The sequence below is a fragment of the Halichoerus grypus genome, chromosome 2 (genome assembly GCF_964656455.1).
Source record: "Halichoerus grypus chromosome 2, mHalGry1.hap1.1, whole genome shotgun sequence".
NCBI classification, from domain to species: Eukaryota; Metazoa; Chordata; class Mammalia; order Carnivora; family Phocidae; genus Halichoerus; species Halichoerus grypus.
Window position 1 is genome coordinate 48748758 of NC_135713.1, and position 26029 is coordinate 48774786.

At 38.5% G+C, this 26029-nt stretch overlaps 1 protein-coding gene across 13 annotated transcripts in view; it reads right to left on the minus strand.

The window, feature by feature from the left end:
• Positions 1–26029, minus strand: part of EBF1 (EBF transcription factor 1) — a 391270-nt gene that overhangs the window by 56824 nt on the left and 308417 nt on the right. For all 13 annotated transcript variants that reach the window (XM_036103654.2, XM_078066804.1, XM_036103653.2 and 10 more), the window contains one exon: positions 22263–22389. In XM_036103654.2, the coding sequence (XP_035959547.1) occupies positions 22263–22389 (127 nt within the window). The remainder of the gene's footprint in view (positions 1–22262; positions 22390–26029) is intronic.

Here is a 26029-nt window from a genome sequence, read left to right on the forward strand (position 1 = left end):
CAGAGAATGAAACTCAAGGAAACAACAGACTTGCTTCTGCTTTAGGAAGTTCATTTCACTTTTAGACCCCTAAAAGCTTCTTGGGATTAGTTAGCTGAAGGCCCAAAGACAAGAGAAAGGACAGGGACTGTGAGGGTGTTTTGAATTGGAAATTCAATTGAATTGAATTGAAATTGAATTGAGCTGGAATTCTCACAGAATTGAAAATGAAAAAGGCCGAGACCTGTAACAGACCTAGTACAATGCCTGGCACAAAGTAGGTGCACACTTAGCAGCTGAGCACACACGTTATCAGTCATGGAAGCAAGGAGGGAAGAGCAGGACTTCATGGAAAATGGTTGCCATAGGTGGATGTCAGGAGAATCCCTGTGAAGATGGATGAGAGAGTTTGGGACAGGGTCTACCAGTGGATGTGAACACTAGCACCCATATAGTCAAGCCACAGTTTGGTGAAAGATCACCTGACAATCACCTAAGATTCTAAATAAGAGAGTGTAGATCAGGATAGTTGGGGGCTTCCCTATTGAAAAAGGCAAAGTGTGAAATCAGTTTCTTTCTTTCTTTTTTTTTTTTTTTTTTTTAAGGCTCTCTTCCTGAAATTTCTAACCTGGCTAAAATGTCTGTGGTTCTTTAACAGCTTAGAAAACTTAGTAGCGAATCTTAATACATTTTGGAGTTGACCCAGAGTCCTAACTTACTGAGGGTGTTTTGCCCTCGAGGTGGGTTCACACCATCTGGTCATGGTTGAGCCTCTGAGATCCAAGCTCTCATTCTAGCAGGCTCTTCCCCTTCCGCCAAATCTCAACCACAGCTAAACTTTCCCAGCCTCTGGAGACAAAATGTTTGGGCTGTCTTCTGACCAAGTGTGAGATAGTTTTTGTGTTTTTGTGTTTTTTGTTTTTTTCTGTTTATGAGATAGGCTACAGAGCCTTTCCCAGGATAATCAGTCATCTGGACTGGTAACAGGCAGAGGCAGATGAAACTGGGAGATTCTAGATCAATGGATTTGTTTTGTAAAAATTCACTGAACCCTACTGGGACAAATTTGATTTGGTTTTACTTTTTTTTTTTTTTTTTGCCCTTTTTTATTGAATCATTTACTCATTCTTCAAGAGTTACAATCCTAATTAAAAATAATCTCTTAAAATTATAAACATAGTTTTCTAATTTTCTTTTTATTCACCCATCCATCAATCTGTCCAGTCAACAACCATTACTGGACTTTTTACTCTCCACCAGGCATTGTGCTTCAGGTGATCAAAATGCAAAATCTATCTTTCCAGGTGTCTTTTTTTTTTTTTCATTCCTCAATGAATATTTGGTAAATAAAGAAGATAAGGAATGAATGAACCTAGTAATAAAGAGAGCAAGCTGAAACAGGAGAAACAAGCAGGGCAGAGTGAAATTTATGCATGTGACAGTTAAACACTCATACAAATTCTTCGGAAATTCTGCCACAGATTTAAAATGTGGTCCACTAATTCCCATGGCCCTGAGGTTGAGATACTGGACACCAAAGAAGCAGGTGGTAGGACTTGTCTGCAAACAACATGACTTCTGACCCAGATGTTCAGAAAAGAAGATCGAATAGGCTCTTTCCACATACCCATCACCTTTCCCAGGCTGAGCCAGGGGCTGGTCTCCTCATGGCTTTGCCAACACTTTGCTCAGCACTGCCCCAGAGGTCCGTGTGGTACAGATGGCATCTGCTCACAGAATTTGAAAGCAGTGGCATCTAGGTCTTCAGAAAGGCATGCATCCTATACTCTCTAAGGAGATGGTGAGATGTATGCTGGGGAACCCATAATAATCATTACAATGCCACCCTGTGTCCCTTTCGGGCTTACCCTCGCACTCTCCTTTGTACAGATGTGTACAGCCTTCCTTCTAGTGCCTCAGGTAAGACATCTAAGTGCCTCTCATTCTAACAATCACTGTGGGAAGTACGGGATGAAATAAAATTTGGGAAGTCAGACCCATTAGACTGTAATCTCTATAAGGGTGGGGCTGTGCCCATCTTATACATGGTATCCCCAGTAACTAACATCTGGACCATGATTAGTAAATATCTGTTGAATGATCACGGCATACTGCAACATTTCACATTACCTTTGTGCCTAAATACTGAAGATACTGCTGAATGCTCAGAACTCTGAAGCCAGTCTGCCTGAATAAAACTCTGGTTCTGCCACAGTCTAGTTGCATTATCTTGAATAAATTAACTCCTCTTTGATTCAGTTTTTTCATGTGTAGAGTGGAGATAATAATAGCACTTGTCTCATAGTGGGTTTTTTTTTTTTAAGATGAGATGTTTAAAAATATATCTTATCTTTAAAACAGTGTGTGGCACATAATAAGTGCCTTTTAAGTGTTAGCAGTCATAGCCATTGTTATCTATGAACAAGAATCTGGGGACTCATTCTGTCAACAAACATTTTTTGAGCATCTACTCTGGGCCAGGCATAGTCCTGGGCACTAGAAATACTGGTGTACCAAGTAGAAATAGACTGTCAGAAAATCAATTCACAGATTGAGAACTACTTACAGTCATCAATAATAAGAACTACCATTTCTCGAGTCTTTAATGTGCACCATCTATAATGTGCTAAGTGCTTTACTCATATTATCTATTTTAATCATTACAACAAACTAGTGAAGAAGATATGCTTATTTCCCCCATTATTCAGATAAGAAAATTGAGGTTTAAGTGGTAAAGTAACCTGTCAAAGGCCAGAGAGCAGGACTCTTATCTACCCATTCATTCTCTTAATCCACTCATTCATTCAACATCTATGGGTACTGCTGCATCCCAGACTCTGTGCTAATGAGAGAGAACTAGCTCGCACAAACGAATCACAGTGACAGCCACAAGTTTGTTTTTCAATAATCAGCCTGTCTCAAATAAAAAAAAGCATACAACAGAGAAAGATGATAATAGATTAGCCATGATATGGCATTAATCTTCATGAATTTGGGACAAAAACACAAAATAATCAACAGCTCACTTTGACAAACTGTTTGCAAACAAGGAAAAAATAAGTGTTTTAAAACAATTCAAATGCACCTGCCATTTAAAGGCGTCAATGATTTAAAAAAGAAACATATGAGCTATTAGAAAAGTAATCTTAATGTTCTTTTTAATTCAGGCACTACAGAAGCTAAGTAATCATTGTTGCAATTAATTGAGCTCTTGTTGCTTGCCACTTTCCTTTCATTACAAGAAATTAAAGGGTAGAAGCAAATGATACAATATATATTTATTCAAGCTGAGATGACTCGACATCATTTATTGTATTTGTACTTCCCAAGCATTGCCTGGTTATTCTTTTAAAACTAAAATTCCTCTAGCTCCAAACTGACTTAGCACATTCCCCACAGTGATACACTTGATAATCATGACTCAAAAATGTGGAGCTAGAAGGGGCTGAGATAATATGTTGTCACTCCCATATTTATCACCACATTTCCTGAATCATCCAGCTTCGTAATGATGATTTCTTTCCATTCTTTGCACTGTTTGGCAACTACATGTTTTGTGACTACCTAAGAACGCTTATAAATATCCTCTTTCCTTGCAGCCAATAAATCTTTAAAATTAAAAGACAAAGTTAAAATGACTTCTGCACTTCACCAACGTCTCCACTAAATGTACCATACATCTCGCAATTTCAATATTCACAGTTTAAGACTCAGTGATGACTTTCAATCTTACTTTGGAAATAAAGAAAGAGGGGTATGCTTTACAGTTTATTGAAAGCTATTTTGGGAGTTAGTCTTGATGGTTAGATGTTTTATTCTTTCTGCTTCTTCATCCTTCCCTCTGCATCCACCTTTATTGACACCAGGCAGCAGCCTCTTGTTCCATGGAACTTTTTTTTTTCCTTTTAGAGTCAGAAATGGACAGACAAATATTATAGAAACAACAGTTTCAAGGATCTGGTGCAATGACATGGATCAATGCTTATTGAAATTTCAGGATGCTCGATCTGCTGAGAACACAGCCAGCCAGTATGGCTCATATTTCTAGATAATGATCACGGAGTGACTGGAGGATGGGGTAGAGAAAGTGGAGCTTCTGGGCAAATGACAGCATGACTTTAGCACTGGGGAAAATCCATAGATGCTCAGAAACAAAAACATGTTCGCATGATGCTGCGCAGGCTTGAAGTACTATCCATTTGTATACTGTATACATTCTATTGTACTAACTGCTACTTAAAGAAGCCCCTCTACCCCAATTATGTTCTACCAGATCACCCCTCTTATTTCTTTCATAACACTTTTACCAATTTGAAAATTATCTTATTTACTACTTAATTTGTGTATTGCCTTCCTGCCCTTCCTAGAATATAAGTGTCTTGAGGGCAAGAACTTCACCTTTCCGGGTCACAGAGTCTAGAAGATGCCTGAAACATAACAGGTATCAAAACTTTTTTATTAAATTGGAATTAGAATATTATTGCACCCTCTCCGCTAAAAAAAAAAAAAAAAAGTAAAAGAGCAAAAAAATTCATGTTTCCTCAACATTATTTATAGGATAATCTTAAAGTTTAGACAGAACCTAGAATTCTTCAGCGATGAAATACAGCCCACCATTTCAAGGAGTTACTGTGATGACTGCACACATTGCCAAGTCAATCTGTCACTTAACATCTTAGAAATTATAGATAAATGTATAAATTCATGATGTGTGAATGTGAATTTCAAAGTTTCAGGCCATATTAAAGATTTTGCTCAGTACTCCTGCCTAGTCCAAAAGTTGTCTGAAAATACAAAACCATGCCACATGAAAGCTAAAGCCAGCATTTCCCATAGTCCAAATGGTATAAACGTATTGTTTTCAATTTAGTGACCTAAGAAGAAACATAACAGATGCATGCTTCTTCAGCCAAGACAAGAATTCCTTCCAAACATGAGAACCCATTATATAAGATGAAGATCTGTTTGGTTCCTAAATGAACCACACAGTATTGGAATTGCCATTAGCTACTATAAGGCAACGAAGAATTTATAAAATCAGAGCCAATGTGTTATTAAGACCAGGCACCGTGGCTTTCAGGCAGTATAGATTTCTGAGCTATTTATTTATTTATTATTATTATTGCAGGTCCCACTATCCCAGCTGCAACAATCCCAACTCTGCAGGGCCCGTGTAACAAGGCGATAGTATCTGAGAAATAATGAGCGAAGGAATGCTGTTCTTTCTTTCAGAGCAATCTCAGGTGCGATCTTATACCGTAAAGGACTGGATCAATACTCCCAGCAGCAAGCCGCTCGATACCCCCTGAATTATTGCTTCATTTTTCTTCTTATTATAGATGAGTTGTGTTATTATTTTCCCCAAATCGATATTTTACAACCTTTTTTATCCGTTTCTCCATAAATTTTGTGATTACTTTAAACTGGGAATTCCGGTACACTAAATAAGATGCAGTATCTGAAAGGGACGGAATGTACTGACATGTTTTTTGTTTTTGTTTTTGTTTTACTCTTTTAGACACAATGCCTTGTTTAAAGGCACATCATAATCAATAGCCAAAGGAACATTTTCACGGAGAAAAGTTTAACATAACCCTGTGCTTGCAAAATGAAAGCGCAAATCCTTTAAAATATCAGCAGCCCAAACAACACAAAGCTGAAAAACACAAAAGGAGGCTCGATTGATCAGCACTTTGCATCTGAAATTTCATTCCTAATGCTTCTTCTCCCCTCCAGTTAAAGGGCCAATGCAATTCCCTTAAATTGTTTCTCACAAAGGAGATAACTCTATGCACCTTGGAGAGATTTAATTGGCTTCTATAGCTGTCTCCTGCTAAGTGTTTAAAACATCAGCAAATCAAATCATGTAAACTCATACCCTGTTCTGCTGTCGGTTGGCTCCAAGCTTGATTATTTAGATGTTAACATTAGCAGCGCCTACACTTAACAAAAGAGATCAGGAATATAACTCCCTCCATGAGTTCCGGGATGACTTGAGTTAATTCTATGCTTCCTATGAAATAATGTGTGTTATTTGGCAGGGAATGCTCAGTGGTAACTAAACAATCATTACAGTGCAGCCAGTGGTAATTACATGGTAATTCACATTAACTTCATAATAAGCACAGTATTTTTCACTATATCCATCTGAGAATGAGGCAGAATCATAGTCTTTCATTTCTTTTTAATGCCACCAAAAATAAAAATAAAGTAAAATCACTTTAAGGGCAGGAGGACAAGGAATATAACCCTGACGAGTTAAGCTACAGATTTCATTAAAGAAATACTTAAGGCCATTAAGTCTAATTAGACATGACATCCCCAAATTCACAAACAGTAGTTCTAATAAACTCATTAAAAATTTTTGGTGGCTTCTTTAGAAAATGGGAGAATATTATATTATATTATATTATATTATATTATATTATATTATAGGCTGTTATATTACATTAAGGTTTTATAATTTTATATGGGTTCTTCTCTTTTTATGTAAAAGCCTACGAAACTTTATAAGAATAGTTCTGCTTAAATCAATGAGTCTTAAACAACAATGTGCTTCTTGTAACATGTACTTAATAATGCAATAAACTATTCTAAGTGGTATAGAATAAAAGGGAAGCACTTCATTCTGATAGGCTAAAAGGTATCGGGATATAGGGACTCAATTCCTTATAGCATTGCAGGGCACGAGTTACACTCAAATCTCCATTTACATACATGTTATTTAATTCGGGCAATTATGAAGTCCTGAAACTGCTCTTCCATTACAACCTGAGCCCATGAAAGGATTCACACCATGAATGCATCATATATAAGTATACGAAAAAGTATTCTGAGGAGAAGCAAGCAGTGGGAACAACTTTAATTGAATACTTATATTAGTGGATTAAATTAGGTCTGTTTTTAAATGAGCCACCCTTAATTAGCTGTACTTAAGAAAGTGGAATTAATATATTTTACATTTTACTCTACTCATTACATTTAGCAGCAATGGACATCTGGCCCGTTTTTGCTTTTCACCAACAGTTGAGTGCCTTTTTAGGAAGGCCTGAAGAAAAATCTATTTGGATTCTAACAGAAGCCCCAAGCAAAGGTTTAGAGCAGAATGCCCTTATACAAGCTGGCCTTTTTTTTTAATGAACTAGGGTATGCTATTGATACACTGATACTCTCCTCACTGATGACTGCAGGACACATCTGACAACAATTCATGCATTCATCCATTCATTCGTTGTCAGCCAGCCAGGCAGCAAAAAGTAACCAAAACTCCTCACTGTGCCAGGTGCACATCAGAGATCTCTTTCCAAGCAGGTTTTAATCTTGTCTCTGACTGCCACCATCTTGCAAATCTCTCTCTCTCATTGATCCTCAGGATGATGATTTTGCCTCGCAACCCACTAAGCAGATCACTAAATGTGACAAAGCCCAGCACATCTTATCGCTTCAAGGACCTCAGGGAACTGAGATTTAAAGTCAAAATGGGAGGTTCCACAGATGCCCTGTGGCTAGAAGTGAACATTCCCATAAATTCCCATAGACAGTAGAGTGTGGCAGTGGACAATGCATTCAGGTGGACCTCACCAAGTCCCTCCCTGATCTAGACCTTGGAAAAATGACCCTCTAGTCCCAATGAGGTCTCCCAACAGCTTTCCGGTGTCTGACAGATGTTTCAGCTAACACTGGGCTGTCACAAAAAGAAAGGCTGAAGAAAATGCCCTTAAATTGCATGACTCCACTTTGCCAATGGTGGAAGTGGCACTTAACTCTTCTGTGAGACTTTGATATACTTGGAGGTGGAGAAAAGCTCTTTCTTCTTTTGTCAACAGAAAGACGAGGATGTAAACAAACAGATCAGAACAATGATGTCTGTGACACTTAAAAAAAAAAAAACTGATCATATATTGGACACCCAAGGAATTAAACACGCTCTACTATCTACCTTTTTCTCGGGAGTGTACTCAAAGGTTAATGACCTTAAAGAATTCAAAAAGAGCCTGCCACGTGACCATGGTGATGTTTGTTGAATGATTTTCATATATATTCAAAGCTGGAGGGGCGCCTGGGTGGCTCAGTTGTTAAGCATCTGCCTTCAGCTCAGGTCATGGTCCCAGGGTCCTGGGGTCGAGCCCCGCATCGGGCTCCCCGCTCGGCGGGAAACCTGCTTCTCCCTCTCCCACTCCCCCTGCTTGTGTTCCCTATCTTGCTGTGTCTCTATCTGTCAAATAAGTAAATAAAATCTTTAAAAAAAAAAAAAAAAAAAAAAGCTGGGATGCCTTTAAATATTTGCAAATATGGAAGGCAACTCACAAAATAATTAGTAAATCCATTTTTACGTGATTTGTTCTGGTTATATATGCAACTCAATCATGTGTTGGTTTGGGAAAGGCTCTTCCTTCTTCAGAGCCTCAGCTGCCTCCTCTACAAAATCAGGAAATTGGCCCAGGCTATTTCCGAGGGCCTTTCCATCTCTAAAATTCAGACTTATAGGAATCTGTTCTCTCAAATCCTTTTTTGGTAAGATCTACCACTAATTGAGCACTTACTAGATGCCATGCACTGTGCTAAGCTTTTCATATGCATTATCTATTTGAATCCTCACAGCAATCCTATGAGATATAATCCCCATTTTACAATGCAGAAATGGAGTCTCAGATTGGTTAAGAAACTAGCTAGAAATCGACTGAGCCAGGATTCAAACTGGGATCTGTCTTGATTCCTGAGATCTATAGTCATACAGTTTCTTTACAACTAAATGAGCCTAAGGGAAATGTACCCAGGGTGGAGATAAGCTCTCGGTTGACAGGCCAAAGAAAAGGACACTGGTATAAAGATCTACTACCAGCTGACTGACTTCAGCTAAGTCTTTTAAACTCCGTAAGCCTAGTTTTCCTCATCTATGAAGAAGCCAACAACTGGGGTTAACTAGGTCATCTTTAAGGCTCACATACCATAAATTTATGGCCAGTTTCTCAGTCATTCCTTCATAGGTTCTTCCATTCATTTATTTGACTAATATTTATTGAGCTTTCCCACTCTGTGCTAGGTACAGTACTAGGCACTGGAATGATGTGGTGAACAAAACAGACAAGGATCCTGCCTTCATGGAGTCTATATTCTAGTGAGAGACAGACTATACACAAGTAAACAAAGAAATGATCACATCAGCTGATGGTAAGTGCTACATATAGAACGCATGTAATTAACTTGTCAGTGCTAAAAAGGCAGCCTAAAACTCTAGAAGCCCCCAAGCTAATTAGTGAATTATGTCCCTAGAAAGCTAAAAAAAGAAAGAAAAAATAGAGTAAAAGTAGTATGAGTCCATTTTGAGGATATAAAAATATGAGATACCATATAGTATAACCAATCATTTGGAGTAATATAAATCTGATATCAGATCCATCACCAGGTGACCTAAATGACTTTAAATATACCACTTCACCTCTCTCTAAACCTCAATTTTCACAGTGACAATGAAGCTAAAAATATCTGTCCTTCCTACCTCACAGGTTAACAAAAAAAGAACTGAATGGAAAAGGCTTGGTCAACTGTAAAAACTGCCCTGAAGTTAAATTGACTTAATTACACAGACCTAAGACAAAGCTGAGGCATGCAGGGCTCAGTAACCAAGCCTGTACTTTGGCCCTGACATATAACTTTCTGACAAGTCACATAATTTTATAGCTTTGATGTTAATAATTTTATAAATTTAATTTTCAAGCTTTTAGATGATACTCCTATATCTTCTGAGTTAGCCAGTGCAAATGTTTCATTTTTCTAGTCTTGAAGAAACTGGAGAAATACAGAACTATAACCTTGCTCAGAACCAATCCTCCAGAGACACTTTTCTCCACCGAAACCTCCCAATAACCTCAAATAGGCAGCTGGGTCTCAGTGAATATTTTAAAAATCAGTTAACACTAAAAGGAAACAATATGCATATGTAGAATCACTGGGAAGGCCTTATTCTTTGCAGATATTTAACTGTGAATATATTTTTGGCATTAAACAAAGATCTAAGTTAACTTCACATTAACTGGGCAGTGGGACTTCTGGACCCAAACCAGGAGGCTGATCCCAAGGTGGCTCTGCCCAGCAGGTCAGGTCTCCCACCCAAGATGTAAAGAAGTGAACCATAGTTAACACTAACAAGAAAAAGATGAACATTTACATTTGGAGGCCGAAGAACAGAGGACACAAGAAGTCTGCTCTTCTGTTGTGGTTTCTGCCTTCAATTTAGGGAGGCCCAGTTTCTGTCTACCTCCTCACCACTGAGAAGTTTGGGCAGAGATTCTTCAACCTGACATGAATGGGATGGTTTCCACCTGCACATTCAGAACCTTTAATAATAGGAGGTCCACCTAAAAGTGTGAGCATACTTTATCCAAATCAGAAATACTATGTGACTTGGTATCCGATTTGTACCAAGGATCACCCATGACATATGACCCACCAATAGGAAAGTGCTGAAATAGATGGAGAGAATACTCCTCTCAAAAAATAGTTCCCTTGGGATGGACTTCAGTAATTTTAAAGTCTCTCTTATGATAAGGTTCTTTTCCAATTATGTTATTTTAAACTAAGTGCTGCTTGGGGCATGAAACAACCATAAGCGATGGCAGTTTTGGGATGTGTACAGAGATCACCTAAAGAAGTTAGTCAAAACAAAAAGGAGAAATAGAAAATTAGCATAAATTTGGTAATTTTGCTAGCAGATTGGCCTTTCAGTATGGCAAATATTCCTCAAAACAAGCCCTTTCAGGATCAGTTTTTAAAACGTAGCTGAAAGTGGTTATCTTTGGAGATTTAAATGATTTTAATATAGCAAACAGTTACTTATGGCTTAGGATAAAATTTCCAGTGAAAGCATGATGTGCAGATTTAAAAAGAGCTGTGTCTCAAACAACTTAGAGTAGAATATGATGGGATTTAAAATGACTCTGGTTTTGATAAAAACAAACAAAAATGCTGATGTCAAAGTTTAAATAAAAGTGTAAACCTCAAAGTGGAAAAAGTTACATTTGTAAATGCTGTAAATTATGTGTGATTTTAAATACGCATGTATAAATAAATTAATGTGTGAAATATTATAAGTAGACATTTGATAATTCATTAGTATCTACAAATATATACAGTTCACTTATTCCTAAAACTGAAAAACTTTTTGTTAGGAAAATGGGGGAATGAATGTAAGACATTCAAGGTCATGTTCTACTCTGGCATATACAATGTTAAAAGTCCTATGAAAGAAAAGATGTGGCTATCCAACAACAGGGGACTGACTAAATTATGATGCAGCCACAAAATGGACTATTATATACCTGATAAAATGCACTTAGGAAGAATTGGAATTAGCAGAGGAAATGTTTACTTTACCATTTAAATTAAAAGAAGGATGCAAAATTATATAAACATGATGTGATTCACTCTGGTAAAAATTCACAAGAGTAACACAAAAAAAATATTAGAAGACTAAAAAATACTAATGATTGTTTCTGACGGATGGGATAATGGATCTCTTCATACTTTCTGTGTTTTTAAAATTTTCTGTATGAGTGTGCATTATGTTCATAATGATATGACTTGTTTAAAATATGGAAGGATTCCTCTCTCTCTCTCTCTCTCTCTAAAAAAAGGGGGGGTGGGCTCCTGGGTGGCTCAGTCAGTTGAACCTCCGACTCTGGATTTTGGCTCAGGTCATGATCTCAGGGTCATGAGATTGAACCCCATGTGGGGCTCGGGGCTCAAGAGGGAGTCTGCTTGGGATTTTCTCTCTCCCTCTCCCTAAGCCCCTCCTCCCCTCTCTCTCTCTCTCAAAAAAATTAATTAATTAATTAATTAAATAAATAAAATTATATCTATATATATACACACACATATACACACACACATATATATAGCTTCAATTCCTGTCAGACCTCACATGTCCTAGAAATACCCACTGTCTCCCAACACCAACAATCAAATTTGAGGGAATCACAAAATTCCAAAAATGAATGAGCTAAAGTAGCACCCCAGGAGGTTTACCACTTTGCAGGCTCTCGTTTCCCTCAACCACAGTGCAAATCCTGGCTCCTCCTTTTATCAGCTACATTACCCTGGGGAAGTCACTTTACTTCATTAAGTTTTCTTATAAAATGGGCTAATAATAGAGCCAGCCTCACACAGATTGTCAAGGCGGGGGTGGAATGTTTTACATTTCAGTAACACAGAGAGGAAGAAGATTGAAAGAGAAGACAGTGTAAAAAAAAAAAAAAAGTGTGGAAAAGGAGGGGATGATAAGATAAAACAGAAGAAAGGTTGTCAGAAGCCCACTGGGGTGGAAAACCAGCAGAGAGAAGAGAGAAAAGAAGAGTTCAAAACTCTAGCAGGGAATGTTGCTATCCTGGGGAGGGGGGTTGCAGGGAGGGACCTAAATTTCCTACCTAATTGTTTTAATTTTGGACTTGATTCAGTTTCAGAAATGTTAAGCCTCTTACATGAGTTCCCATTTTTAGTATGGAAAGTATGGAACTGCTTCACATGGCAAGGGGAAAAATTTATGGAACTCATCGACCCCCAGGGTGGTTCAAGTTGAAAACAAACAGCTCTACATTCTGTAGTTGAATGTGTATTTGGGACCTGGAACCAACCTCTGAGACATCAGGCCCTCTGAGATGTGAGGCCCTTGGAGCATGTGCACTCACTCATTTGGGGTTGGTTGATGAGTCCCAACCAAAGTGTACCCCAAAGAATGTGGGTATAGGACTACTGATCTGTGCTGGAGGCTTTCAGGAACAAAAGGAGACCACCAGAACCCAAATTCAAGGTATCTATGCTACAGCAAGATGAGATTATGGAATAAGATTCCACCAAGATTCTACTAAGACGTGGAATGATTATTAAAGACTAAAAATTGTTTTAAATTTATAACACCTATTGTTTCTTACATATGTTTCCTACATATTGCTAAGTGAAAAAAACAAATCACACAATATGATGTGAGGTCTCACCCTATTTTGGTAATGAGGCAAATACATGCATACGAAGAAGAAAGACATATGCCATTAAAAATATTAACAGCTAACATTTATTGAGTGTTTAATGGTTTAAAAACTGGTAGAAATGGCAGCAATTTTAATATTATTTTAATAATTTTTCAACTGACACTTTTGAAATTATCTGAAATCAGTATGTACTACATTGCAACAAAGAAAAACAAGTTTTAGTGCTCTAGTGGGTGCCACGTCACTTAGTTAACAATGAACAGAAAGACTAGCATCCACACCATGGCAAACATGCACCAAAAAAAAAAAAAAGAAAAGAAAGAAAGAAAATAACCCTCCACCAAACATTTGGAGTAAGCCTTAGAAAAGGAGAAAAAGGGGACACCTGGTGGCTCAGTCAGTTAAACATCTGCCTTCAGCTCGGGTCATGATCCCAGCATCCTGGGATCGAGCCCCATATCGGGGCTCTGTGCTCAGCAGGGAGCCTGCCTCTCCCTCTCCCTCTGCCTGTCTGCCTACTTGTGATCTCTCTCTCTCTGTGTCAAATAAATAAATAAAATCTTTAAAAAGAAAAAATTTAGTTACCCACTCCACCCCCCAGGATATTAGAGAAAGTTTCAACATACATAGTTAAAAAACTGAAGGGTTAATTTATCATGATGCTGGATAAAAACAAAAACAAAAGCCTTGAAGACCTCCAAATAGTTTATTGGCTTTGAAAACCAAATCAAACTAAATAGATTAGAGGTTCAAGACTTTATAGTGTTGCATTATGTTGGCAAGAATACATATAAAGCTCAGTTCCTACCTTTATTGTTAATAGCTTTCTAATCCTCGACCAGAAATTTATAGTTTGGAAATGGCAACACATCTTAAAGATTAAAGCCATGTGACAAATAGTTCATGTCCCTTAATAACCAAATCACATGCCTAAGATTGGGGAAGCTTATCTGCCTTTTCCTTCTATATGGTTTCATTGGTAGGAAATACTTTATATCCCTATTACATGAATGATGAATGGGACCGTTGGTTATGGTCTGTTATTTGCCTGGCTGTAGTCAATATGTTTTCTTTGGACAGGGATTTCTGTGATTTATCTCTCTCCCGGCCTTATCACTTATTAACTCTGGGTAGACAGGAAAAAGCCAAGGTTGTATATAAGGCCCAGTGGCCATTTAGACCTCTAATGTCAGTGAAAATATCCTTTTTAATGATCCTGTTACACTAGCTACTCAAGTCCTGATTACACTCCACTCCAAATAGGAAATAAAGGTCATATTTCTTGGAAAGTATGTACATAAAATATGCAAAATAATATGCTTCCTTCAGACCAGCTTTATTCTTTGCAGAAACGGCTTTCATTTTATAGATGTCACAGAAGTACAATGGGTACTTTTAGTGATTCTTGTTGCTGTTGTCCCCGTTATGGCACCAAGAGTGTTTAACTTTACAAACGCCAGAGGGTTCGGGATCACCAATCACATCAACATATCAGGAGCAATCACATTTTGTGAAAAAACTCCCTTCAGCCAAGCAGAAGAGGCTTGAGATTTGCCCTTTGGATCGCAAAAGCAAAAAGAATAAATATTCTCTCTGCCTTGAATTCTTTTCTTTGTGTGTAAATGGCTCATTTGGAGTAATATTCAAGACATGTGGACAGGAGCAGCCTGTTAATTTTTCTTTCTTCTTGAATCTTTTCCAATTAGGACACCGCTAAGGCAGAACTGCTAGTCAAGTGTTCATTACACAGCCCTCTCTCAGCTGAATCCTAAGTGAAAACAATCTGATGGAAGAGAAAACACACTCTTGCCTTCCTTTCCTGATTCTTCCTGAGTTCGCTTAGGCCTGTCTTCCTAACAATTAACATACGTGTAGAACATTACCCTTGGCAGAACATTTTCATGCCCGTTCTTTCTTTCACTGACACTCACAAGACCCTGGGGATGCTCAGAGGAAGAATGGCCCCTTCATCCATTAGGCTGAAGAAGCCAAAGGCCTGGTAGCCTTAAGCCCTCTCTCTCCCTCACCCCTCTGTCCAACCCAGCTCCAGGGCCTGTCTATTTCCTCTTCAATACCTCTTGAATTCTGTCACTTCATTCCATCTCCACCCATTACCACCTGAATCAAAGCCACCAAATCTCTCTCCCAGACCACTGCAATGACCTCCTAACTGGTCTTCCAATATCCATGCTGGGTTTCAATGTGCCAGCCAGCCAGAGATTTTTGCTTTTGTTTTTTTCCCAAATGCAAATCTAGTCACGTCCATTGTCCTTTCTGACACTTCAAGGACTGCCCATTGTTCTTAAGATGACAACTAAACTCCTCCCCATGGCTTATAAGACTTCGCACAAACTTGTCCCTGCCCGCTTCTCCAATGTTCTTTGTCACCATTCGCCTCTCTCTTAATTTTGCAGCCTCGCTAGAATTTTTCCAGCCTTCCAAGATGCCACATTTGCTCCCATTCAATGCCTTTTTACACAGCCTCTATGCTGGAACACTCATTCTCTTTCTCTAACCCCACCCTTCTCCCACTCTCCACCTATTGCCAGGTTAACTCTTAATCATCCTTCAAACCTCAGCTCATCATTTCCTGAGGAAAAATATCTCTAACAGACTGGTTGGGGTACCTTTTTTTTAAATGCTTTTTGGAACTCAGTTCCTATCTTTTTGGATACTCACCAAATTTGAAATAGTAAACTTATAAACATTTACATTCCCTTGTAGACCATAAGATCAATGAGAACAGGGACCGTGTCTTGTTTTGCTCAATGCTGTTTTAGAATATTGCCCAAAATGGTTTAGAACATTGTCTAGAATGGAACAGGCAATCCACAAATATTTATAAGCCAAATGAATGAACAGAAGGAAGTACTAGTAATTAGAACCCAGACCTTTTGATTCCTACTCTACTGACTAGAAAGAGACAATTTCTTTAATAATGATGAAAGCTGACACATATTTAATACCAACCAAAATTTGCTCTAATGATTTTTGAAAATATTCTTATTATCTGCTTCTATCTCTTTGAGTTTACTTTTAGGGAGCACTCACACTGTACCACGTACAATCAGCACTGCATTACCTATATTGATCCATTTATTTCTTAGATATAGGTAGGTACTATTAAAATATTCCCATTTTACATGCAAGAAAATGAAGAATTTTTATGATACAGATCCAACCCATATTTTTTTTAACAGAAACCCCACTACTATGTTCTCCTGTGTGTAAAACTTCAAGTGAAAGGGGATAGATTCTTAATTAACAGCTCTTATTTACATTCCATGTCATCCAGAGCACAAAAATCAAAGAGGACCCATTGATCCTGGGCAATGTGTCAATCAATTATTAGAGAACATCTATTGCAAGTAAGATACTGAGTCAAGTTGCTTCAACACAGTGTACAAAATAATATAAGATCAGGGAAGGATAACTCTTTCCTTATAGAGCATGTGGACTTTTTGTGATTTGCATATTTAAGAATAGAACAAGAGATCTGAAGGCATAAGGAAGTGAATGATAAATGAATGGCCTAAGCACATGCAACAAAAGAGATCCAAGGATATAAACTCTTCTAGTCAATCAAGATGAGCCACAGGGAACATCAAAGTCACCTAGTACAATTGGCTCATTTTACATTGAAGAAACTAGAATGTAGACCATGGAAGCAATGTGTCCCACAACTCACAGCCAGTTAGCAGCAGAGCTGGGGCTACCAGGCTTCCTTGTTCTCAGCCCAGTGCTCTGCCCACTATACTAAAGTGGCTAGAAAACACTTCAGAGGGGAAACAGAGTTTGAGCCTGATCTTACAGGGGAATTACCATGTCCAGAATTGCTAAATATGAAGTGAGCTTGCGGCCTAATGAGGAGACTGGCTTGAGTGAAGCTGACTGCACAGGAAGCCGTGAAGTTAGCCAAGCATAGGGGTTGGGCCATATCTCATATACAGTGGGCAAAAGGGGAAGCTTTCTATGCAGGGTAATGTTATGACTGTGGCTTTTCAGAAGCCTAACCTGACAATTAATTAGTATTAGAAGAGGCTAACAAACATGAGATTCATTAGTACAAACTCTTTACTTTGCCTTACAACTGATGACTTTGTTTATCCCCATGGTGGCAGCCTTCTTTGTGGAGGAGGTTTTCAAGAACTAGAAACAGAGGTTTCTGGTCTTGAAACTTTTGAACCTGGAATTGAATTATAACCCAAACACCTTTGTTGAAGAGGCTGGTGATGGACTGCACCCATGTTACTATGGCCTCCAGAGGAAGGGCTGAAATTTGAATGGAAACAAGAAGACACGTGTGTGTTTTTCCTGAAAAATCAGCACCAGAGAACTTTATAAATCAGGGCTGCCTTATTAAAATATTTATTGTTTGAGGCTATTCCTGAGAAAGTATTTATTACATCAAAATAGTTATATCAGTATTTATAAATCTCTTTTTCTTGCTACCTTATTCATACTTTGCTCTTTTTATTTGCAGTTGATTGGTGTTACTTGTTTCTTTTATTTATGGATGTCTACAGTTTTCTTACTAAAAATCCTACAGGACATTTCTTAGACCTCTAGGAAATGATGGTGAAGATAAACAATACACGTAGAATATTTACACCATGGTAGGGACTCAGCAACGAATGAATGAATTAATGAATAATAATAATGGCCATCATTTATTAATGGAAACCACTAGTATCTGGCTGGTGCTCATACTAGCTAATGAAAAGTGCTTTACATATATTTCCCTGATACTAAAAAAACCCCGGCAAGGGATTATTCCCTTGTAAAGAATAGGCAACTGTGGTTCAGAGCCATCACATGATGTCCCCGAAATAACCTCCATAGTAAGTGGAAGAGCTGAGCATTCCATCTACACCCATCACCTCTTGAACCCAAGCCCTTAATCATTAGGTCATATTGTCTCCTTGGGAGTGAGAGAGGAAAGAATGGGAGGAGAAAAGAAAAGGAGGTGGGGGGATGAAGGAAGAAAAAGGGAAGAAGGAGAAAACAAAAGGAAAGTGAGAAAAAAAGGAAAACTTGAAAGACATGGTACATGTCATCAAGTCCCACAGAGCACATTCAGCCAAGGTGGCCCCTCCTACATGCAAAGTTGTTTTAGGCATGAGGTACATACAGGAAGTATTTCCAGGAAGAATTTTCGTTTCAAAGTTAATTCTGAGACTAACAGAAATTTGAGTTAGTTCTTCCCCAAGGGCAGGAAATTTGGTGAAAAATCCTTAGAACAGTGGAACCTGGTGATAGAATGATCTGAGAAGTGGCCTAACCACAGTCTGAACTGTGACGTGATCATTCACTGGGGCTTTCACTAGCTTGAGGGCGGGCAGGCATCCACAGCTCTCCATGCACACCTGAGCTAGTCAGACCCCATCCTGGTGGCTTACTCTCCCAGTCACAGTCTCTCCAAAGATAGCAACCTTTCCAGTGGAGGAAGAACTGCCATGACGTAAAACTGGATTTGGCCACTTCTTATCAGGGAAACCAATTCTAGAACTTTGAAGAAGCATTTAAAGCCTCCTTAGAGTCCTTTATCAGCTCCCAAGGTTACTTAAAGCTTAGTGGGAGAGATCACAATTCTAAAAGATCCACCTCGCCTAAAGATGTGACAACTGCAGGAAAACAAGCTGGGAGAAGAACAAAGGTATTGGGGAGACCTCTTTCTATGGCACTGGGAGTTTATGGTGGATTTACTTCCTGTAGGACTGACGGATCAGACACCAGGAGAGGGCTTTGGAAACAGTCCTGTCATTAGAAAGGGGTTTTGTTGCCTTCTGTCAGGAAACATTATTTAAAATTTAAAATCAACTTTGCCCCCGAATTTACATAAGAATAACTGGACACAAGAAGTAAGATCTGGGAAGTACTATTTGTTCTGATCAAGTTGGGATTCACTTTGCTCCCTTACTGATTGGGCGAACACAGAGACACACACATCTGGCGGCTGAGAATGCCTCCTGTGTCCCTGATCTGAAGAATCGATGATGGAGAGCAGCGTTCCCACTCCTTACAAGTGGAGCCAGCTTGGAGGCAATCTGTGTTTAGTCAAATTCTTTCCTCCCTCCCCAAAAAGTCTGCCTTTATTTGCATAGATTAGGCCATGCTGTTCCTGTCTCAGTTTTTTTTTTAAACAATTATGGATTTTTAGAGACTTCCACATATACACACCCAAACTCCCTCACACACTCAGAAAACTGCAACAGTGCTTAAGTTGGGGCTGTGAGTTTTCAGTCCCTGGATATTTCCCTTTTTTTTTTTAAGGGAAAAATTCCAAGTGACATTCCACTAAGAAACAGGAGGTTGGTTCAGCCTGTCCAGAAAATCAAGCTTCATATCCTGAAATGCTATGGAAGTTAAAGAAAATGAAGTGGGAGCTTCTGTGGGCAGACAGAAAAGGATGACTGCCCGTTTATGACGACCTGAGTGGTTGTTTGGATATGGGTATTAAAGAGGGCATGTACTGAATGGAGCACTGGGTGTTATACTATGCAAACAATGAATCATGGAACACTACATCAAAAACTAATGATGTAATGTATGGTGATTAACATAACATAATAAAAAATATATATATATATATTTTTTAAGAAAGAAAGAAAGAACAGAAAGGTTTTATGACTCATCTCTGCCTTGGTTGGTAAGTGGTGACAAGCATAGAGGTAAACTGAGTAAATCAGAAGCACCAGCCATGAACAAGTGACCCTGCGTAGGGGCATTTAATGCTAATCAAGAGGCCATGTGTAGTTCACCAATTAACAGAGATTCCCCTTTGTTAGAAATGATGTAATGTCACAGCAAGCTAATAGCCAACTCTATCAGTGGAGAAGTTTCTGTGCTAATTTCTTCAAAATTGTATTTCTCCAACACGGAGAGAAGTTAAACTCTCTCCTAAAATACTTAAAAGACTACGTCTTCTTGTCTATTTCCCACAATTTAAGGCAAGATCAGAAGAAGCATTTTTTCAGACTTTAAATTTCCTGCACATGTACACACGTGCGTGCACACCCAGGATTTCTCTCTCTTAACCCTAACTACTTTGCTAGACTTGCAAATCTGCCGCTTTTATCTTTGATCCTAATTCCTGTATGATACAGGTTTTCTAAGATGTGATTTCTTAAATTGATGGCAATTTTTCTTAATGGTTAAAAAAATTCCAAATCATAATGGGTCCCTAGCTATTTTCTTTTGAGAACTTAAGTAATTTAGTGGGGATGATTTTTTTTTTTAACTTTTATGGCCAGGTGGCTCAAGGGGATATTTTGTTGAACACTGATTAAAAATAATTTCTTCTAAATGAGACCTGACCACAAAATGGAACCATTAATGGGCAGGGATGTTGTCACCAAAGCGGAATCATGCCTGATTACCTCTTGTACCTCCCACCACACAAGCATTTTCTTCTTCTTCTTTTTCTTCTCCTTTTTCTTGTTCTTAATAGCAGAGTAAATAAGCAGCCAGCAAGGCCTAAATGTTTTTGGCCAAAAACAGAGTCCAAACTCCTCAGAGAAAACATTTGGCCTCTGTGGTTTTGTAATATGTTCCAGAACACCGAGTTCAGTGAGGAACATTGTGAAAAACTCCCATCCATCGGAATGATGGTGGGGAATGTTACAGTATCAGAAGTTTCAATTGGTCCTTTTCCTGCAGGCCCATAATGAGGCTTGTAAAAAAAAAAAAAAAAATAGTGCTATGTGGAAGTTCTCATGGGAAAAATGAATGGCAAGAAATCCTAGCTTTAAAAGAAACAGCTAATCTGCTAGTTTGATTGTTCTTCAAAACTTACGCTGAACCAATGAGCCTAATTAAAAACACTTGGCCTACTTCTATAAAGCATCATAGCTTTCTCTATGCTTCGTTTGTATACACCACAAAACTCCAGATAGACTATTATTTTTTCAAGTGCTCACTAACAAAGTGCTGACTTTGTTGGGATGGCTGAGCTAATTTCTTGAACTCAGTGTGAAACCTTAGCTAAACAAAATTGTGGTAATTTTCCTTAATTTGTAAAAGTGATTGGAGTGCAAACAAAATTTTCCTCTTGGGTCAATCCTATAATTTTCAATTAACTAAAACTAATCGTCAGGCAGGCACCAAACCTGCATTTTGTTTAAAGGGCTGGGAGGCATTTCCAAGGGTCAGGATGCATTAATTGTTTTTATAATTTTGAGAGAGAAGGAGAGAGAGAGAGAGAGAAATTGAGACTAACAAGTATGGTTGGTTTTGTTCCTAGTTTTAAAATACAAAAGGAAAGATGCTTTGAGTTAAAATGTCACAGCAAAATAAAACTTGTCCCTTTAATTGTATGGTTATAATTAGGATATGTTAACAGAGTTATCTCTTCACTGATCTAGAGCTTCTTTGTGTGAAAGCAACATATGCTCTATACTTAGTCAGGCCTGTGGTCCTCTACTGATTGAAGAAGGAAACATGGGACAAGTTCCTGGAGACAGCTACCTAGGGATGACAGGTAGTAAAGCAGAGGGCCAAGAATGTCACTATTCCCAGTGCAGTCCATGGACCAAGATCATCAGCCTCCCCTGGGAGCTTGTTAGAGAGGCAGAGTCTCAGGTCCTACCTAGAGCTACTGAATCAGAATCTGAATTATAAAAAGATCCATGGGGGTTTGGCTAGCACATTACAATCTGAGGATCTCCTAAAGTACTAAAGTACACATTGGACACTTAGGCTGTGTGTGTACTTGCATTTCCACAGGGAACCTGCCTGGTTCTCTCCATCTGATGGGTGGTCAATTCACCTTCACTCTGCAACCCTAGTTTCTTACCGCAAGGCAGGTCCGTATGCCAAGGCTGTTTGGGGAGGGCAAAATGCAGTTTACGGGAGAAGAAAGTACCAACCCAGAATGAAATAGGAAACTACCAATTTTCTAGCTATGACCAGGCTAGAAGAAAGTTGTACTTTTCATTAAAGCACATCCGTACTCCATAAAGCAAATAAACCCCAACGCAGAGGGCTTAACATCCAGAGAGACTCCGAATTGTCTAGCACTTCTTCCCCCTTTCCTTATTTCTCAGGCTGCTTCTTTAAGTATCCAACCAATTTTTTCTACTGATCCTCTCATTCAACACGGACACCCAGATGAATTCTTAAAATAATGATGATAATAATAATAGCAAGTCATTTGGTCATACATACAGTGAAATGGACCAAGCAAGAGGGTCCTAGAAATTAGATTTTAAAATAAAATGCACACGTAAACATACAAGATAAAGTAAAACACCCACAAGGCCAAGGAAAAGCTCTGTGTCCATCATCTGCAGTGGTTCTTACCTGTGTAAATGAATCTTCCCGGTGTCCCTTTGCAGAACTGTTTCGATTTGTAGGACAATGTGACTTCTACAACACCAGGGATGTGCCGAGGAGGGGTCTGCACACGGATGGCATGAGGAGTAATCAGCTGGGGAAGACATTGGGGAGGAAACTGTCACTGCGATATGTAAAGGACTCATTTCACAGCCTTCCCATCAACTCTCAATAAACACAGCTTTAAAACACATAATTAACCTGTCAGTGTTTACATACTATCTTGATGGAACCTGTATCAAAGACACTGACAACAATATTTACAAGTGCTCCGAGCACAGCCACAACAACTTTATCTGAGTTTCCCTACACAGCAGGCACTCTGCTTCCTGGTTTGAAAAGTGAACCTGGCCTAATGGAATGATTCATCTACTACAGGATATCCTTTGGAAAATCTCTGTTTGAGGCAGACACCAAATCAGAGCTGAGCTCTACCATGCCTTTCCAGAAGTTGGTGGGCCTGGTGTTTGAACTGAGCCCTTGAACATGTGGAAAACACAGAAGTAGGAAATCAGTGGGCCAAGGCGCTCTGATTAGCTGCAGAGCACATGTATGAAATACCCCTAAAGACCATTTGGTGCATTAACTACCAGAGGCACAATCAAAGAGCTTTAAAGGGGAAACCAAAGAAACTGCCTCCCTGGAATAGCTTAGAGATCTGGCAGAATTAAGGACTGTCCATAAAAGGGAAATGGAAGGTTGGGGAGGGGGCTGCAGAATGATCACTGGTCCATTATGCAATGCCACGTGCACAATGAGAAAGTTCGTTTCTGAACCCTGTTGGCAATCAGATTACACTGAGAAGCAGAATTTATTTTTTATTACTCTTATCTTTGTTTATATAACTGAAATGTTATTAATGGTCATAAAACTGGCATTATCTGGTTCTTTGAAAAATCCAGCCCTGGTATTTGACTGGTTGACCTCTGATGGTGCTGGATTCTACACGTTCTCTCTCTACAGTATCTGCAATTGCCCACTTCTTGACTCCTATCAGTCATTTAATTCAATATTTGTGGTACTGAGTCAGTATACAATGGATTAGCACTTGGGTTCATACTAACTTATGAGGATAACTTAGAAAAAGCTTTTTTTTTTTTTTTTAATGTGCAAACCAGACCCAATTCCAGTGTTTTGCCCAGAAAATTACAGGTGGCACTATGAAAGAACCACAGGTGACACTGTGAGAATCAAGGTGTCAGCCCTTGGGGCCCACCTGGGTAAACAGTCCTAACACCAAGTCCCAGGGAAAAGAATCTGAGAAAAGTTGCTACTGTGAAAGTCCGCAAGTAATTTCTGTCAAATGTTCTTTTTTGAAACATAAAGAAAAGGCCATCTGCATAAAAATTATTTCAACTTAGTAATTAGAAATGCCTAGCCCTTTCTGTAGAATGTGTGGAGCCTTAGCTTATTTGCTGGAGACACACGAAAGATATTTCAGTAAGATCATGCATATGTGGAAGCCCCGGAGACTGAGTTCATCTCCATGGCTGCGTGTTTTGGATGGCTAAAGTTTTAACCAGAAAAGCACACAAAAAAGTATTTACTTAAAATTTTGTCCTTTTCATATTTAATTTCTTCCAAAATCATTGCATTTTTTTCTAAAATAAGCAAAGTATATATACTTAAATTTAGCCTTGATGAATCAAGATCATCATTTGGAATACTCCTTATTATATCTTGCCGTAATATAGAAAAGCCTACTTAGTGACTACTGAGGTATGAGGGACTGTTTTCCCCTGCACTAAATGGCCTTAGATAACTATAATTTTTAAGTTATTTCTATTTTATTCAGTTTCTTGTCTTTTTTTCTGGTGTTCTTTACAACTTCTAATCTGCACTTCTAATCTGTAAGCACCAAAATCAGGAAATCAAGTTTACTATTGTATAGAGAACAGAAGAAGGAAAGAGGCTCTGAAGGGCAGTAAAAGATGATCTTCCAAAATCAAGCGCTGATGTTTAATCTCAACTGATCAAAGTGTTTTTGCAATGTTGGGAATTAACACTTGGTGAGCACCTAGGAAGTATCTACTACATGGCTGAGGAATTTACATACAGACACTAATTTCATCAAATCAATGACCAAATTATCATTATTGTTATTATTATCCTTTTTTCCAGATGTGAAAACACAATCCTATAATTGCTAAGTTGCTTGTACAAAGATAACCCTTGTTAGCGCAAGTTAGAGCAAAACGTGACACCGATGCAGTTCAGAAAATGACTGGGATAAACACTTCCTACCTAATCATAGAGAAGAACTTGTTCATATGGAAACTTTTTAAAGGAAGTAATAAACTCAAATTTTTCAGATCCCAAGATGGGCGTGGGTGGTTTTTTCTATCCCCATTCAATATCCATGTTTCATTTGCTACCTGGTCCTTAGCTGTAGTTTTGATGATGGAAGTCGCCATATTGTTAGATTCCAAATAGGTGGTATAGTTCTATTTTTAAGAGTTACTTGGGATGCAGAGTTACATTAATTCACAATAACACTTAGGAGAACTTTTAGCCAGTTAGAAAATACTTCACCTGCCCTCCCTTTGAGGGGAAATAAATTTTAAAAGGTGGAAAGATATTAGTAAATAGATGAATAGAAACATCTTCTTACATATAAGGACTTATTACCAATGAGCTGCTACACCAAGTAACAGAATTCATGGGCTTTCTGAATTTATTATATAGGACTGCAGTGAAACTATTGAGTTAAGAGTGAGGTGTTGACATAAAGCAGTAGGCTCAGGAAATTGAAACAGATTTTCATTTACGATTTCACTTTCAATTTTAATCAATCGCCTTAACTAAAGCAGAGATTCCTTCTTGAAATAACTGTCCTTCGCAAATGAGGTAGAATACGAATTATCATTAGAGAATGAATTTGTTGATGTTTTCCTCGCTGTGGATGTTAGTCTGCAAACAGCCTCTGGCATTGACATATGATACTGATGCCTTACAGAGGAAAAACATTTTTTCTAACTTCTGTCAATTTGAAAGCACAGGCTTATTTACTAATCATTCAGAGAATCATAGACTTTATTGCTGGAAGGAACTCTAGTAATCATTTAAAACTAACCCTCTCATTTTAACTTCTGAAGACACAAAATTCTAGAAAAATCTACTGGTTTCAAAACTTGACCCAACATCTTAGGGGAAAAACAGGGTCTAAATCTAGAAGTCTAGAACCCAAGACAACCACCACCAGCCCACCACTGTCCCAGGATGGATAATTTCCTATATCGTTCTAACCTGCTTGAACTGAGGTAGCCACTCCAAGAAACAGAATAAGGAAGGGCTCTGGTAAATCTAAAATTTCCAAACTCCCATTATTGGAATACCATTTTCTCAGTTTTGTCATAACTGTATACCACCTATTACAATTATGTACTTAATATTTAAAAAAATCAATTACTTTTTTTGTTTAAAATAACTTACTTTTTTTTTAACAAGGTATCTTTTTTTTTTAAGATTTTATTTATTTATTTGACAGAGAGAGAGACAGCGGGAGAGGAAACACAAGCAGGGGGAGCAGCAGAGGGAGAGGGAGAAGCAGGCTTCCTGTCGAGCAGGGAGCCTGATGCGGGGCTCGATCCCAGGACTCTGGGATCATGACCTGAGCCGAAGGCAAACGCTTAATGACTGAGCCACCCAGGTGCCCCTAAAATAACTTATTTTTAAAGGAAACTTTATATCACTCTCCCAACTGGAAAACTGGTATCCCTGCCAAAATAAGAAGG